The sequence below is a fragment of the Tenrec ecaudatus genome, chromosome 3 (assembly GCF_050624435.1).
Source record: "Tenrec ecaudatus isolate mTenEca1 chromosome 3, mTenEca1.hap1, whole genome shotgun sequence".
In the NCBI taxonomy this organism is placed as follows: Eukaryota; Metazoa; Chordata; class Mammalia; order Afrosoricida; family Tenrecidae; genus Tenrec; species Tenrec ecaudatus.
Genome location: NC_134532.1, coordinates 127,200,907 through 127,217,256, shown reverse-complemented (window position 1 = coordinate 127,217,256; position 16,350 = coordinate 127,200,907). Strand labels below are relative to the sequence as shown.

Genomic DNA, 16,350 nt, shown 5'->3' with positions numbered 1-16,350 from the left:
TTTTGCGTCCTTCATGGTTGAAGTCTGCTTTCATCCCCCAGCTCTGATGGTCCTCCGGCAGTGGCACCGATGTACCAAAAGCGTTCTTGAGGCGGTCTCTCAAATCATGCGGTCAGTGGAGCACCGTGCAGTGATGATGAGGTCATTCTTTCCAACATTTTGATGATTGCAGATCATGCTGTTAGCTGTCTGCACATCTCTTTGTCTGAATGCATGATTTCAACCCTTTTGTTTATCGGTCAAGGAGTGAAATTGCTGGGATAATTCTGTGTCTAACTTTCTGAGGACACACCAACATTTTCCCACAGTGGCTGCCCTATGATTCATTGCCTTCAGTGTTTGCATGCTTTAGATTTTCATTGCAATTTCAGTAAATTGCCTAAAATGCTTGAAAGAAATCAGCGCATGGACTCTTCAGAGACAGTCTTTCTTCACAACAGTATTTATGTATTTGGTCTTCATCCAATAAAAAAATTCATTACCAGTCTTTAAACTGCGCTATTCTACTTCTCGTCAGTGGGAGTATTTGAGGTTTGAGGACGCAGTTCGAGGCTTGCATACTAAGCAAACAATTCTAATAGTGTCGATATGATAACCCGAGGGCAAATGTATGGCAGAAGGCTGCTGCTACTGGTATGGAATAGACAAGCCCACAAATCCTGGCTTATACCATTCTTAGACTGTACTTTTCATGAAGTTTTGAACTACTGCATCATATCTGTCGTACATTAGGCATAAAAAAGCATAAGCAAAGGATGGAGATATATTTTAGTATTTATTAGAACATGGCAGTTGTGCTTTAAGGGTTGTATTCAAAGTCTGCTGGCAAGCACAACATAAACCGGTGAAGACAGTGTCTGTTTATAAATAGTTTCTATGTAACAACTCTTGCTTTTACATCCAGGAGGAGATAGCATGGAGTGGGTAGAATGCAGCTAAGGGCCCTTGATTCCGGCTTGGCCTCCTAACTGTAGTGTGATGGTGTATAATTTCCCTCAGTGTGCCTGTGGCGATTAAGTTGACCCATGCAATGTAAGTGCTTTGTTTCCTGCTGTTCATCTAAAGCCTGGCAGTTCAAACCTTCCCGATAACACCATGGAAGAAAGGCGACAGGCAAGAAACCTTATGGTGCTCAGCTTTACCCTGCAACGCACAGGGCTGCTGTCAGCCAGAATCAACTGGATGGCGGAGTTTGATCTTTCCATTTAATTTTGCAGTGGAAGAAATAAGCAACAATTAAGTTTAACTCTGGCTGGAGGGCACTGAATTATTTAATGTGGCCCTTGTAGCTGAAATCTCTAGCTCCCACCTAACAACCTTGCTTGCATGGGTCTAGGAAGATGATGGGGGAAGATACTGATAAGATTCCCCTCTGAGTAATTGTGAACGGGAGTCCCTGCAGTGTTGCCCGCCAAAATATCAAACTCATTGCCAGCCAGTCAATGCTGCCTCACAGTGACCCCCTGTGAGTTCCGAGATGGTAACTGTTTATGGAGGTCGAAAGCCCAGTCTTCCTCCCTGGGAGCTGCCGGTGGTTTACAGACTGCCGACTACTCTGATCACAGACCGATGCATAACCACTACACCACTAGTGCCAAACTGCTCTGTTTAGAATGAGATCTCTGTGAAGCAGAAGAGGCGCCCTGGTAGTGTAGCAGATTAAGCATTGGCCTGCGATTTGCATAGCCGGCAGTTCGAAACCACCAGCAGCTCCCAGGGAGAAAGACTGGGATTTCTACTCCTGCTAACAGGTACAGTCTCGAATCCACAGGAGGTTGCTATGTGTCAGCACTGACTTGGTGGCAGGAAAAATCTCATGACTAGCAAGAACTAGGAGTAGTGTGCATCTCTGCACCCCAGATCCCTGGGCGGTACACCTCCTGCATCCAGAAGACTGCTAAAGTGTCCGAGGAGCCGCAGCAGGACCGGAGCCAGAGCATAGAACAGAGTGGTGGACTTCTCCACCCACAGAGCAACTAAGCGGAGTGCTTTGGTGTAGGAGGCTGGCCTGAGGAGTTGGTGCCTCTGGTCTTGCTGTAATTGGAGAATTTGGACTTGCTGATTGGGACGTGGGCCTGAGTGCCTCTGGGCTGAGGCTTACAGGAGCGGAGTGCCTCTGGGCACTTACTCCAGGGAGCTGGGTTTGCTGACACCTGGAGCTTGAGCCCAATGACTTCCCGTAGAGGCGGCATACAGGGCAAGGGCATGTCCCTTTGGGCATTTATTAGCAGCCCGGAATAAACATTCCAAGGTGTCCTGGTAAACAACTGGCCTGAGCATTCCGCCTTTTAGCTTTCCTAAGGAGCCCTTGAATCGCGTATGTTTTGTCTGTGAGTACTGTGTAGCCCTTGCAATGAGCATTGGAACCTGGAGCTCAAGGGAAGAATCCTCATTCCACCAGCAAAGTGGCCGCCAGTAACAAAGGACACCCCAGGGCCTCTAAAGAGCTTTCAACTGTGACTTGAATGTTTCATGTGGCTTTAAGACCTTCGTGACTTGACTCTGTTAAAAATAGCAAGTCGGAACACAAAACCACCATGTTGTTCTCATGTAAACAGTGATCTGGTTACATAGGATTCAATAGATTTTAGAGTTATGTAATGCAACTATTTTTTCCAAAGTGCTTGTTTTCACGAGTGGATTTCAGGGTTACGCGGCACCGGCTAAATCTTGGTGTGCGCACAGCTTCCTCCCACAGAGCAGCTGGCGGGGCTGAATCACTGACCTGTCTGTTAGCAGTTGGCCGATGTGCTTCCAAACATACGCTTACAGCCTTGTCATTTTCAGAGCGTTTAGAAAGTCAGTGGTGAAGTAAGGCGATTGTGAAGGGTCGGGGTGGGGCAGAGGAGAGACCACCAGGGGGAAAGAATAACCAGCTGTGCGCTTCGGTGACGGCTCCAACCGCCTGTCTGCCAAGGTGAGCTTAATCCCAGTCTCCCGAAAATGGGGCGATCCTCAGGACTCTTCATTGGAGTGCCAGGCCACCAACAGAATGGAAGTGTTTAATCGGGAAATTTGAGAAGTCATCTGGTGAACCTTCGGGATATTACACTTGCATCCCACATTCCTGTTTTAGACTTTTCAGACATGCAGGTATATGTCCAAAGCCACGGTTTCGGATCCCCGTTGCATACCATCCAATCACACGTCCTTCAGAAACTGCGGTTGCTTCTTGGGTGTTAATCGGGATCCAGTAGGGCGTCTTTGACTTCTTCACCATAAGAACATTGAAGGCAGGGATCACAGAACTCGCCCTGAACTCCCCTAGCACTCAGGGTTTCCGCAGTTTGTTGTGGTCTTGAGATTGGGAGGGAGCAAAAGTGGAGATTCAGACAGAGCATGCACAGAAACCATGACAGCATGTTGGGGTAAGATTTCCCAGAAACCTTTGTTACCCGATGAAAGTTCCTGATTGTCTCTTGTATGAGCAGCAGTCCTTAGCACTTGGTGGGAAGGAGCCAGACGTGGTGTGCCAGGCAGTGCTGGCTGGTAAGGATTTCTTCCTCCTAGGAGTTGCCAAATGAGCTTTGCTTTCAGTGTCTTGCCCTTGGAAAGGCTAGAACCCAATTCCAGCAACAGTATCAATCATTTTCTGATGACACTGATGGTAAGTTGATCCTATTAAGTGGTTATGTGTCTCCTGCAGTTGTTCTCCAACTCGCCCTCTAATTCCTTCCCTGGGCATGTCCTCTTCAATCATGTATTTGTTCTGTCCTTCCCCTTTCTCACCAAGAAGTCTACTTCTCTGCATCTGTGGGCAGAGCATTCAAGCTTTCTGTCCGAAGCAACACTTGTGCCTGTGTGACTTGAGGGAGTCTTTGACTGTGAGCTGAGGGCTGGTAGTGCACACCTGCAGGGGCACTTCCTAATGACGGAGTTCGTTTTGCAAGCCTTGCTTTGTTCTGTGTTCTGTGGAAAGTCCTCTTCCCCAGAGAATGCACACCTTTCTTCTGCGGGATCAGCCCTAGTGTCAGGGCAGAGATCTCCGAGGGCTGGTAGGCATGGCCTTGCCCTTGGTTGCTGCCCTGATCTTTCATGGTTCACCTTTGAAACCTCACCACCACGCTCAGGAGTCCAGAAGGTCTCCCCTGATTGGGGGCCCTGCAGGTCTCCCCGTCTGCCTGCACTCTCATGTCTGCAAAATCGCCAGAAGCAGAGCCGACATAGCTGTCATCAGAGGATCATGAGGTTTCCATGGAAACCAACTTCATCTAGCCAGTGTGCTTGAAGTTCCTTACTCCGAGATTCTTCTGCAGCCTGCGTCAAGTGTCTATGCTCACAGTGGATACCCAGGCTGGTGAAGCACCCAGAATACGGAGACCCAAGTATATTGCTTTGTGGCTGTTAAATTCACTTTCACAAAAGGATATCTGGGGGGAATCTTAACAGATAGCAACCTGCAGTGATAACAGATTTCTTTCTTTTTGTTATGGATAAAATTATAAGCACACATCTCCTTTTCTCCCAGAGCCATGCAGACAGCCAGGTTTGTGTGTGTGTGCGCGCACACGCACATACTCAATTTGCCCCCCTCCCTTTTTTTTTGGTCTTTAGTACAGACGGATACTGTTTCACGATGATAGAAGAAGATGATTCTGGGATGCCCGTGGTCACTTCTGGATGCTTAGGACTAGAAGGCTCAGATTTTCAGTGTCGGGTAAGAAAGTTAACTTGACTGAACACGCCCCCGCCCACCCCTGTCCTCATTGGCCAGATTTCAAACTGTTGAGTTGGAAGCCAAATCTGGCAGTGGCTTTTCTTGACCCATCTATTTTAATAACTTGAACAATAATCTGACAACCCTCCTTGGCTCAATTCTCCCTTTTTAAAAACCATACATTCTCTCTAGTTTACTCCTGACTTCGTGCCTCTTGGTGCATTCCGTCATCGTGCTCATATTCCCATTTGGCTAATTGCATTAACTCAATGATAATAGTACTTTTGTTGGAATCCGCAAGTTGCAATAAGACCACGTAGGATAATTTTGACAAGACCTCTAGTGCTGAGTTCTTAAATTTGTGATGGGTGTGACTGTGAAATTTAGAGGAAACCCACTAAAGGCTTTTCAATTCCATCCCAGGACACCCCGATTCTCCATCAGAGAAGATCGATCGAATGCTGCACAGAACGGAATGAATGTAATAAAGATCTGCACCCTACGCTCCCTCCACTGAAAAACCGAGGTAAGGAAGAGGGGACAGTCTCTTGGCTGGAGAAGAGAAACTGAACTCCATTTCTCTTTCAGTTGAATCAGTCTGTGCTATTTGCCATGCGTGGGGACTGAGGACCGCCTCAAGGAGGCTTAAGTTAACTGTTGTTGGAAACAGCTGGGGAAAGTCAGACCTGGCTTTGCTCTTGTGATTCTCAGTACCTTGACCGCTTCCCCACTTCCCTTCAGGAATCTCTGATTCCCAGAGCTTGCAGACTGTAGCCGGAGAGGAAAGCAGGAAGATAGTGTTTCATGATTACCCCAAATGGTATTTAGAAGTTCACTTTAAACTACCATTTTGCAACATTCGCTCTAAACTGAAAACTTTTAAGGGACTCGATCTAAGATTATTTACTGCATGGCATGAAAAAAAAATCCATGCTGAAGTAACTGCTTTTCATCAAATCGTTGATTGATACATCGGTGAAACTCAATACATTCAAGTGATGTTCACATTTTTAAAAGACCAACGTTGCATCCCCAAGGACTCTTAGTTAAACCATTCCCATGTTTCCTTTCTGTCCTCTGCTGGCCAACAAAAATGTGATTGATAATTACCATAATGCCCCACGTCTTATTTAAGTGACTTAAAATGGTTCTACGTGATTGGTTTTATTTTGTGGGAAGGAAAGAAATCTTCCCTACAAAACATCCTGCTGATTCATGAGCTTGATGATAACATGGCAGCATTTGTTCTTAATGTAACTTAGAGAATTATGCAAGATAACTTAGAATGGATTATTGATCCTTCAGATAAATGCCTACAGTTTTTCTTTTTGTTCTTTGCCTGACTCTGTGCTAGGTGTTGGGGATACAAAAATGAATGAAGAGAGTATTTCCTTTTGAGGCTGAGATTTGAGAGAGAAAGTTGTAAAGAGTTAAATATTTGGTCATGAATATCTCAGTAATATAATTAGATTATAAAGACTTAGGGGACTGCAGAAGTTCAAGGAAAAAATTCATAATTTATTAATTTCATTTGTATACAAACATTTTGAAATCCTCTCATACATTAATGACACAAAGGGTGAATTTGTGGACAGCTCTTTCTTGGGCAGAAGGACTTGAAAATACATTTGTAGAAGTAAAACCCAATTGAAAATTTTATGTATAAATGGGAGTTTGCTAACTTGACAAAACAGAAATAAATTTGGGGGTGGGGTGCGGGCAGAAGCTTATATATACACCGCACTGTGTTATTTCATGAAGTTACCTATTTCAGCTTCATCATATTCCATCGGGGGCTAATGATTATTATTGCCAGTTTAAAGGATAGGCGATTGCAGCACAGAGAAATTAATTGACTTTTCCAAAGTTACACAGCCTACAGCGGTAGTAGTCATTTTAAACGGAGGTGATAATAGATGCAAAGAGTTGGCTTGAAATATTGGGGGGAAACTTCAACCCATAAGCATGGTTGTTTGGGGAACCCTGAGTCTTCTCGAGGATGTCTACTTTAAATAAATCTCTGGCAGCATCACTCATGTCGCCCAGGAACACGGCAGCCATGCAGGGCCTTGGGCCTCATCCCAAGTTTACTGAATTTTTAAAAAATTAGCTATCAACAAGATCTTCTGAGTGCTTCATATACACATTAAAGTGTATAGCACTTGCTGTAGGAAAATATATGATTAGTGCACATAGCTAGTGACCGCGACAACACTGCGTTTAAATTGAAGGCCATTGAGGTCATCACTGCTGGGCACCAGTCACGAAAGAGGCCGTCCACGGACAGCAGCTGGGACTGGGGTTTTGGGTGAGATGGAAGTACCAGATTCCAAAATCTCTACTTTCATGGAGGAGGGCCTTTCTGCATGCAAGTAAAAGTGATGTGCCCGAGAAGTAGCAGCAAGCCACCACGCCCTGCTGCCAAGTCAGTGACTTCTAGGGACCCTCCAACACAGGAGTGGAAGAAGAGGTGTCCCACTCTGTAAAGAGTTACCGCCAGTTCAGTTCTCTTCTCTCCTGAGTCAGGATCCACTCGCGAGCAATAGATTTGAGTTCTTAGAAAAAGGGTAGAAGTGACCCTGTGAGTTTCCAAGACCCTAAGCAGCTAGTGTTGTCAAACCGCTGACCTTGCAGTGCCACGCCACCAGGGCCCTGCAGAGGTAGCAGCAGGGCTTTGGAAAAATCCTGTTTCTCAAGTGCTGCGGTGCTTATGCTCCCCTCTAGATGGAGCCAAGTTCTAGTAGGATGTGTAGGAGGAGGGCACATTCCAGGAGGGGTAGCGAATGCAGCGACTTTGGAAACCAGAACAGTCCTGCCAGAAAGCCGGAAAGACTTGACAAGATCCACAGCAGTGTGAGATAGTCCTTCGGTTCAGTGCGGCGTGGGGAGGAGAAGGCACAGGGACTGGTGTATTAAACTGAGGACTGACTGTACACGGGATAGGCTTAGCTCGAGTGAAGTAGCTTTAGAAGTTTGGGCTTTGAACTGTGAGGGTGATAGTGCCTATATACTCGAGTATAAGCCAACCTGACTAGAAGCCGAGGCACCTAATTGTACCACAAACACGGCTTTAAAATGTGCTGAGCACTCTCGGCTTATACACGAGTATATAGGTGGCACACGGGCAAGGGCTGCAGATTCCACTTCATGCTTTTGTGAGCCCTTACAAGGGAATGCAGTCTGCGGGGTGAAGGGCCTGGCGTTTTCACAGGACTGTACCGTGGAGCCACGGAGCTGCTACTTTAAAATTCTTCTCCTTGGTACATGTACAGTGTCCTGTTGACAGCACACCACACCCATGTTGAAGATCAAAAATGCCTTGCTTGGTTAGATGGCTTTGTGTTGTCTTCATATCGGATGGATGAATGGGTGGATGTTCTTATCAAATTCACCACTCCTCTGCCACTTTGTCATACTGTGGTGACTGTGTGTTGCTGGAAGAATTACAAATACTAGTAGGGACACTCTTAATGGATAGGTTTTCAGCAGAACACGCAGACTAAGGTAAGCTTGGAAGAAGCAATACACTTCTGAAAATACAGTGAAGAAAACCTTATGACTGTCAGTGACATAGTGCTCGCTAGATGGCGAGCACTCCGCAGGGGCAGTGGTTGCCGCAGAAAGCCCTAGCACGGCTGCCGTGATGAGGAAGGTGCGGGACCGGGGGTGTTAGTTCTGCTTTCTGCAGGAACACGCCGTGTCAGAATGGACCAGGTCGCACTAACAGCAACAGACCCCTCTCCCGGAACCCCAATTTTAAAAAGAAGAAAGGGAATGATCCAAAGAAACATACCCATTTTAGCTATCTTTCTCCATCCACGGAGCCACGTGTCAGCGCTTACATGTTAGACTGCTCACTGGCAGGTCAGCCGTTTGAAACCACCAGCTACTCCAAGGGCTTTCTACTCCTGTAATTAGTTAGTCTCAGAGACTCACAAGGGCAGCTCTGCCCTGTCCCATCGGCTCACAATATGGAGCTCCCGGCTCGATGGCAGTGAGTTGGGAGTTTTTGGGTTTTCTTTATATAGAGGCCCAACCCCACCTTTTTTGGCAATGTGTCATAGGTAAAAATCCACATATCAGTTGCCCAAGTGTTAGAATTCCTAAGCCAATATAACAATCTGATAGTGAAATAAATATAATCCATCACTCTAATTTAAATATACTCATGAACACCAGCTTGGTATTTAAGGTATTTGGCCTTCCTTGCTCTGATCGGCACAGGCATGATGAAGAGATACTCGTGTCCAGTTTTGTTCAGTGCTGTGAGTGGTCTCACATGCATGTGGACATCACAACCTTCAGATCACACCCTCCTCACACCCCTTGGTCACCTCTGGACCACATTTCCGGTTGTGGAGTGTGCCCATCCGTGACTCAGTCTACTCTTGGGCGTCTGGGGAGGAGAAGAAGAGCTTCATAGTCCAGGACACATGTACAGAACCATTCAGACAAAGAGTTATGGAGTTTGGGACACTGGGGAGTGGCTTAAAAGGAAAGTAGGGAGGGTAGGGCACGTTCTGGTGGACATGGTCCCTTGGTCCTTGTTCACACCTCTTGCCCAGTGACAAGACCCTGGTGTGAGTATACCAGAGTGGGACCTTCAGAAACAAAAGAGCCCAGGTCAGGAGCATCTATTTCTGGTCTAAAGGAAACAGAAATTATCGCAGTTACAGTACACATCACATATAATGTGTACTTGATGTCAACAGAGAACATACTATGGCTCTTTTCTGTGTGTCTGCAAACTCATTTCATCCCCATCGCAACCTTGAGGAAGGTACTCTCTCTTAGCCCCATTTTGCAGACACAAAAGCTGAGAAGTCCCGGGCAGGATTACACAGCTACAAAACGTGGTAAAAGTAGGAAACAGACTTCAATGCATAGAGCCATCTCCAGAAGCTCTTGATTGACACCCTTAAATGCTTTTCTTGTTTAGAGTGAGAAAACCCTAAATCAATAAAAACCAGCTATTTCATATGGTAAAAGTATATATTAGTGCAATTTCTTTAAAGCCCTTTATGTCTTACACTCCACCGCAGAATAAGAATTTTCTCAGACATGAATTAGTTTCATGTTTGGGAATATGGTATTTGTTTGTTCTTCCCTCCCTCCTTTTCTCTCTTTCTTCTTTCTGCTATGCTTGTTCAATTTCAGTTGTATACTCAGCCGGTGATTCCCAGACTCTGAAGTGCGATCATTGCGGTGATTTTTAGATGCACTACAAAACTGCTGTGCCAGCAAGTTTCTCTTGACTCATAGTGACTGTGTCAGTCCAGGTAGACAAGAGAAACAAGTTCATAGACACTCAAATGTGCATAAGAAAGAGCCTTATATACAATCAGTTGAATACTGAGAAAGCATCCCAGCCCAGTTTATATCAAGTCCACAAGTCCAATATTAACCCATATGTCCAGCCCCAGTCTATAAATTCCTCTTCAGACTCATGCATCACATGCAATGATGCCAAATACAGGAAGATCCCAGGCCTGTGGGTGGGAAGTTTTGTGGATCCAGTAGTGGTAGTGGCATCTTACCACTGGCAGGGGTCTCCATGTGGTTCCTACAGCACCAAGGTTCTGACTGCCATCAGCCTTTCTCCATGTGGCTCGTCAACAAGAATGTCTCTCTGAGAGACAGCATCCGTCCCACCTCCAGTGAGCTATTTATCTCCTTCCTACCTCCAAATGAGGTCATCATGCTGCAGCCTGATTGACAGGGTAAACTCCACCCCTTCACTCGTAAAGTCTCAAATTGACACCAGATTGTGCAATGGCCACAGAAACGCTAAAGGACGGGAGATAATTGTCCCATATGATTCCCTAGACTGTCATCTTTACAGGCACAGCTAGCTGCTGGTAGGTTCCAACCAGTGAGTATGGGCAGCCAAGCACTTGAAACTCTTGCACCAGCACATCCCCTTGACCCACCTGGAGGATTTGGTAAGACGCAGATTACTGGATTTTAGGAGAGTTTTGATGCGGTTGATCAAGAGGAGTCCTGGTCATGGACATTTCTAAGGAGTCCCCGAAGGAGGTTTGGTGACCTAGTGGTATTGATCATGGGCTTCTAGCCATGATGCCTGCGATTCAGATCCACCAGTGGTACCCCAGTAGAAAGGTGAGGGAAAAAGTTCCACTCAGTCCTGCGGGGGAGCTGTGAGTTGTGGAACAAGTTCCCCTGTAAGACCAATGCTGCTAGCCTGGAGCTCATTGTATGAGATTGAATTATTATAAAGCATAGACAATGTTATTTAAATCACCCCTCATCTGTCATGTTGCTGTGATGCTGGAAGCAATGTCACCAGCATTTCAGATACCATCAGTCACCAATGGTGAATCGGGCTCAATGGCACTTTTAGACTAAGAACATACTTTGAAGAATGAACAAGCTGTACAATTCAGAGAGATTGCTACTTAAGAAGGACTAACCTTATGAATAGCAACAGAAGGTTGTCAGCTAGGGTGTTTCAGAACGTGGAGAACAAGAATATTACTGTGGAGACTTACGGCGCACCTGACCCAAGCGGTGCTCTTTTCATTCAGCTCATGTCTGTATTGGAGGGAAAATGAAGAAGATGGCACATGGATTGACTCATTTGAATTACAGGGATGGCAGAGAATACCGAAAATACCATGGGCTGCCGGAAGAGCACACAAAACTGTCATGGAAGAAGTCCAGTCAGAATGGTCCTTAGAAGTGAGGATAGCGAGACTTTTTCTCGTGTTTGCTGGTCATATGATAGGAGATCTCAGTCCCTGGAATAAGAACTTTATGCTTGGTCAAGTACAAGGTCATCAAAAGGAGGCCCCTCAATGAAATGGACCCATGACACGGCCACCACAGTCCGTTGTCTGGTTCTGTTGTACAGAGTCGTGTGTCTCAGTCAACCCAACTGCACCTCACGATGCCTTTTAGAATTAACTGGAAGAAGGAATCCCAGTATATGAGGAAAGGAAGTTAATTAAATGAGCTGATTAAGAGCATCTAACAATGCTACATTTCTCAGGTATAGTAAAACCTGGGAAAGGCGGAATCTATATAAAGGAGGGAACCTGTCAGATAAGGAAAACTCAAATATTTTCCAGTAATAGATCATGATAGAAAAGTGAAGAGTGCATCTCGTTAAAGATGGAAAACTTTCAAGACTCAGAAATACAAGACAGTCCCATCGAGCTCCAGCCCCACTGCTTTCTCTGTCTGTTGTGCTCTACTAATATCTCTATTAATGTACATGCATTCTTGACTCTATCTGTGGCTACTAGGGAGAGCAGCACAGAGGAATGGGTCTTTGGACAAGAGACAATCCCAGGATCATTCCTAGCTACCTGGCCTTTTTCTTCTATTTCTTATGGCCATCATTAACTGTCTTCTGACCCTCTGGCATTTTAAGTAATTACAAGCCACATAATAACAAGAGAGGGGACAGGTAGTGACAGAATGCCATTTTGTTAGGAAAGCACTTGTGATTCCGCTCATTTCTTACATCTCCGAGTGAACCAAACTTCCCTGGGGACTTCTCAATTCTACCTTTTGGGCAGCTGGACCGACAGCCGCGGTAGCGGTGCTCTCTGCTGGTTTCCCGAGAGGCATCTGGGAGCGTTCCCTGTGCAAGGCTCTGGCAGTGGCTTGAATGTTTACATTGTTAATGTTCTGCGCACAGGTAAGGGCGGATCAAATCATGACCAGTGTGGCCAACAGGAACAAAAGGCTTATTGATCAAGACCACCTCATCTGAGAAAGCAAGAAGGCAGTCGATGAGGTCCAGAGAATGGAGTTATTGGAGAAAAGAAAATGGATAGTAATGCTAACCTGGGGGTGCGGGGGAAGTGCTTGATCTTAAGGAGAGAATTCCTTAGAGCCGTTTCAGTCTCCTTACTTTCCTACATCAGAAATTCAATAAGATGAGTTATATAAGTACAGAGTTCTAGCCGTTCAGCATGCACTCTGCATTGACATGCAGAGGGAAAGGTGGTGTGGTTGAGAGGCTTAGTGACATTTCACTGGACTGAAAAGCATTCTGGATACACTGTGACATATGTAGTGTATCCGTATACTGAGTTCTTCTCAAAGCCAAAATAACACAAGCTCCGTCCCTAATGAGGAGATCTGAGCCATCGTGACCATTTAGGACAGAGCAGGACTGTCCCCGTGTGTCTCTGAGGCTGGGAAGCTCTACAGGAGTAGAAAGTTGCATCTTCTGCAGAACCAGCGGCGAGCTTGAATGCTGTTCTGGAGGTTAGCAGCCCAGTGGGTCGCCCTGAATGTGGTCACTGTGAGTCAGCAGGAGATGGCTGTGGGTTTGGATTTTGGTTGGGTGACACAGATGGTGAAGCACTTGGCGACTAATTGCAAGGTTGGAGTCCTCGAGAAACACCTCGGAAGAAAGGCCTGGAGATCAGCTTCCCCTGTCCAGCCATTGAATGAATGCCCTGTGTAGCAAGGTTCTACTGCAGCCGCAATCAACTCAAGTGCTTTTTTTCTTTTATATAAGATATTGAAAGACTGCATTTTTTAATAACAAAATTCTTGATGACTGCATTGAGCCAAATTTTGTCTCATGATGACTGTGTGTGACAGGACAGAATGCCTCATCGTGTGTTCTGGATGGTGATCTTGACGGAAGCAGATGGCCAGTTCTTTCGACCACCGTCACTGATTGGCCTTAAACCTCCAACCTGTTGTTTAAGGTTGTGCCACAGAGACCCTTGTACCACCAAGTATGCTTGGGTGGACTGGAGTGCTTTCCATCCATTTATTGCTAACATGGCTTTTAACCTGAAGAATGAGAGGATGCAAGAAAAAGTTTGCTGAGACTATTTGTCATGTACAATTTTAGCCTATTTAAGTTAGTATTTTCAAACATGATTAAGCAAGGCTTTTCTTACAATTCATATGCTAATTTTATTTAATTCCCATGCATTATGCCTGAATGGTTTTTTTGGCACATACTGTAAATGGTCAAGTTCCCCAAATGATTTTTCAGGGCCATCAGCATGACTTCTGGACAGGCTAATACAAAACTGCTTTTAATTAATGCTCTGTCATTTAATCTTTTTAGATACAGACAACTCCCATTAATATTTTTCAAGTTTTATAGATTACAAATGGTTGCTGAATATGGGTGCATGTGTATAATGAGATTAGAAGAGAAAACTAGTACAAATATTTTACTTTAGAATAAATATGTCAGTGCCACCATTTATACATGTGCACTTACATATGTGTCTACAGATAGATAAGAGAAAGAGAAACAGAAAGTATTATAAAGCAAATGTGGTAGTGTTAACAATGAAAAAAATTGGTTATGTTGAATTCTGTACACTTTGTTTTTCTGTAAAACTGAAATAATCTCACACAAAATAATTAAAATATGTTCACATTGATAATGAAAAAGAAACTGCAGTAATCTTTTAGAGGATAATTTTTCAGAAGACATGAAAAACCTTTATATAAATGTATACATACATTCTTTGAAATAGTAATTCTAGAAATCCAGCTTTTGGAAATAATCATTGATATATGAAAAGATATATGCATAAGTATATTCATTAGAGTATTCTTTATTATCGCAAGATCTTGGAAATATGCTAAGTAGTACAATAGAGGAATGGCTATGTAATTAAGGTACACCCATGTGGATTAGGCTAGGTTCTCTCGAGAAGCAAAACCAGTATTCCGTATAAAGAAAGAGATTTATTTCAAGAAAGTGGCTCCCGCAGTTGTAAAAGCAGTCAGGTCCAGCCCAGTACAAGTCCATTGGTCAGATGATAATCTGGAGGCTTGTCCAGACTTGCGGAGCTGCTGGGGCTGAGGAACAGGAAGCAGGAGCCCCACAGACTGGTGGACACAGGTAAATGAATCCAAGGTCAGCATGTCAGGCTTGGTGCAGAATTGGATAGATCAAACGTTGGCAGGCAACATGGCAGGTCAATAATAGCCCTCAGCATCAGTGGGTCCCTGTCCGATGCAGCGCCTGGACCAACAAGAAGTGAGCTTAGCTTCCCCCCCATGTCAGCTTATACTAAGAGTAGGCCACACCCCCGATGAAGCTGCCAGCAAGACTGCGATCAGGTTAAGGAACAGATTCCACCCTGTTCTTCCTGCAACTGCTTGGCTGCTCAGAGAAGTTCCTATCATGCAGTTGATAGATTGTGTTAGAGGACATCAGTTCCGGCCAGCCAAGGTGACTATTACATCCTGTGTCTCTATGAGCACTACTATACCGCACCAACATGAAACCCACTAGTGCTGAGTGGGTCCCAACAGACAGGGGCCCGGGAGCACAAGGAGCACCGCCCAACAGGTACTACTGGTAGTTGTGGGAGCAGATGCGCTAAGACTAATGTGACAGGAGACTTGCTGTTGTTTTGGAGAGAAGGCATATGCTAGTAGGTGAAAACACTCCCATTATGCAGCGGTAGAGATTGGTGTAGCGGTCACACTTTGGGCTGTTATCCGCATGGTGGGCAGTTCACAACCACCATCCACTCTGCAGGGAAGAAACGGGCCTGCTACTGTTGTAAACAGTTACAGCCTGGAAACCCGCAGGGGGCATGCAGTGAGTCGGCATCGACGCGATGGCCATGCGTTTGCTTATTTGGGGTTGCCATTTTCATAAAGTGTTTAGCTCGTGAAGACGATTTGGAGGAGGCACGCAGTTGTAGGTGAGTATGAAGCATCTTGCTCCTGAGGATTGCGGTGGCGGTGATTCCACTTATTTTAGTGAGGTGGTGCTTCTCGCTTTTTGTCATGGGTCATATGATACTTTCGAATGAACGCCCAAAACAAAGAAACCACGGTATGGGAATAAAGTTCCCAGCCCAAAAGATCGGCTAACCAGATAGTAGACTGTGAAGCATGGTTGGACCAAAGTCAAATGCCACCGTCAAATGAGATAACAACAATCACTCTCTCGTGGGTGATCATGAATAAGGATGATGCGAGAATAGTTGAGTGGTTATGTAAATGCACCTGGTTTTAGGTTAGTTTTCTTGAATAATATTCTGAAAGCCACCTGCATGGGGAAAAATTACCTGGGGTGGTTGTTTTTTTAAAAACAAAAACGTTTGAATAAGAGTTCCTGGGATTGGAATCAGTAAATTTGCATGTATATAAATATCTCTAAGTGGCTTGAATCTATGGAAACTTTGAAATCTCATGGTCTTCCCTTAATATATAGTCTAATAACATACAGTTCTATGCTGACCGGTAGGATTGCTTTGAGTCTGAAACAACTTGATAGCATGGGGTTTGGTTTAAGTTTTTTGGTTGGAGTTAAACTAAAATTGAGACAGATTTGGTTATTTGTTCTATGAAAGTGTCACTTTAACATACTCGTCTTTTAAAATGCAATTCTGCTTTTGAAGACATATGCTACATGCTTCAAATCAAATGGCACCCTTGTTTAAATGGCTCATCCAGGATTGGGGGCCCTTGAAGAGTCCTGTTCCTTTGTGTCCGTCACAAGATGACTTTGTGTTCTGTGGGCTGTGATGTGGACATGCAGTTAAACCTTACTGGTGACAGAGAGTAACCCTGAAACCACATAGACCAGCTCATGGTCCCGTAACTGGGAATGGACTAAAGATGAGCTGACCTTCTCCGTCTTTGGGGGAAAGACATTCGTTTACAGGTTTCTGGGCAAAGCAAATGGTAAGGCTCATGTCTATTAGCCAACGGTGGTGACTCAA

General features: G+C 45.0%; 1 protein-coding gene across 1 annotated transcript in view; it reads left to right on the top strand.

Annotated features, from left to right (window-relative positions):
• The window catches only part of BMPR1B (bone morphogenetic protein receptor type 1B), a 464,772-nt gene that overhangs the window by 412,520 nt on the left and 35,902 nt on the right, over window positions 1–16,350 (top strand). The window contains exons 5-6 of the mRNA XM_075544005.1: window positions 4,555–4,657; window positions 5,081–5,183. Coding sequence (XP_075400120.1) covers window positions 4,555–4,657; window positions 5,081–5,183 — 206 coding nt within the window. The remainder of the gene's footprint in view (window positions 1–4,554; window positions 4,658–5,080; window positions 5,184–16,350) is intronic.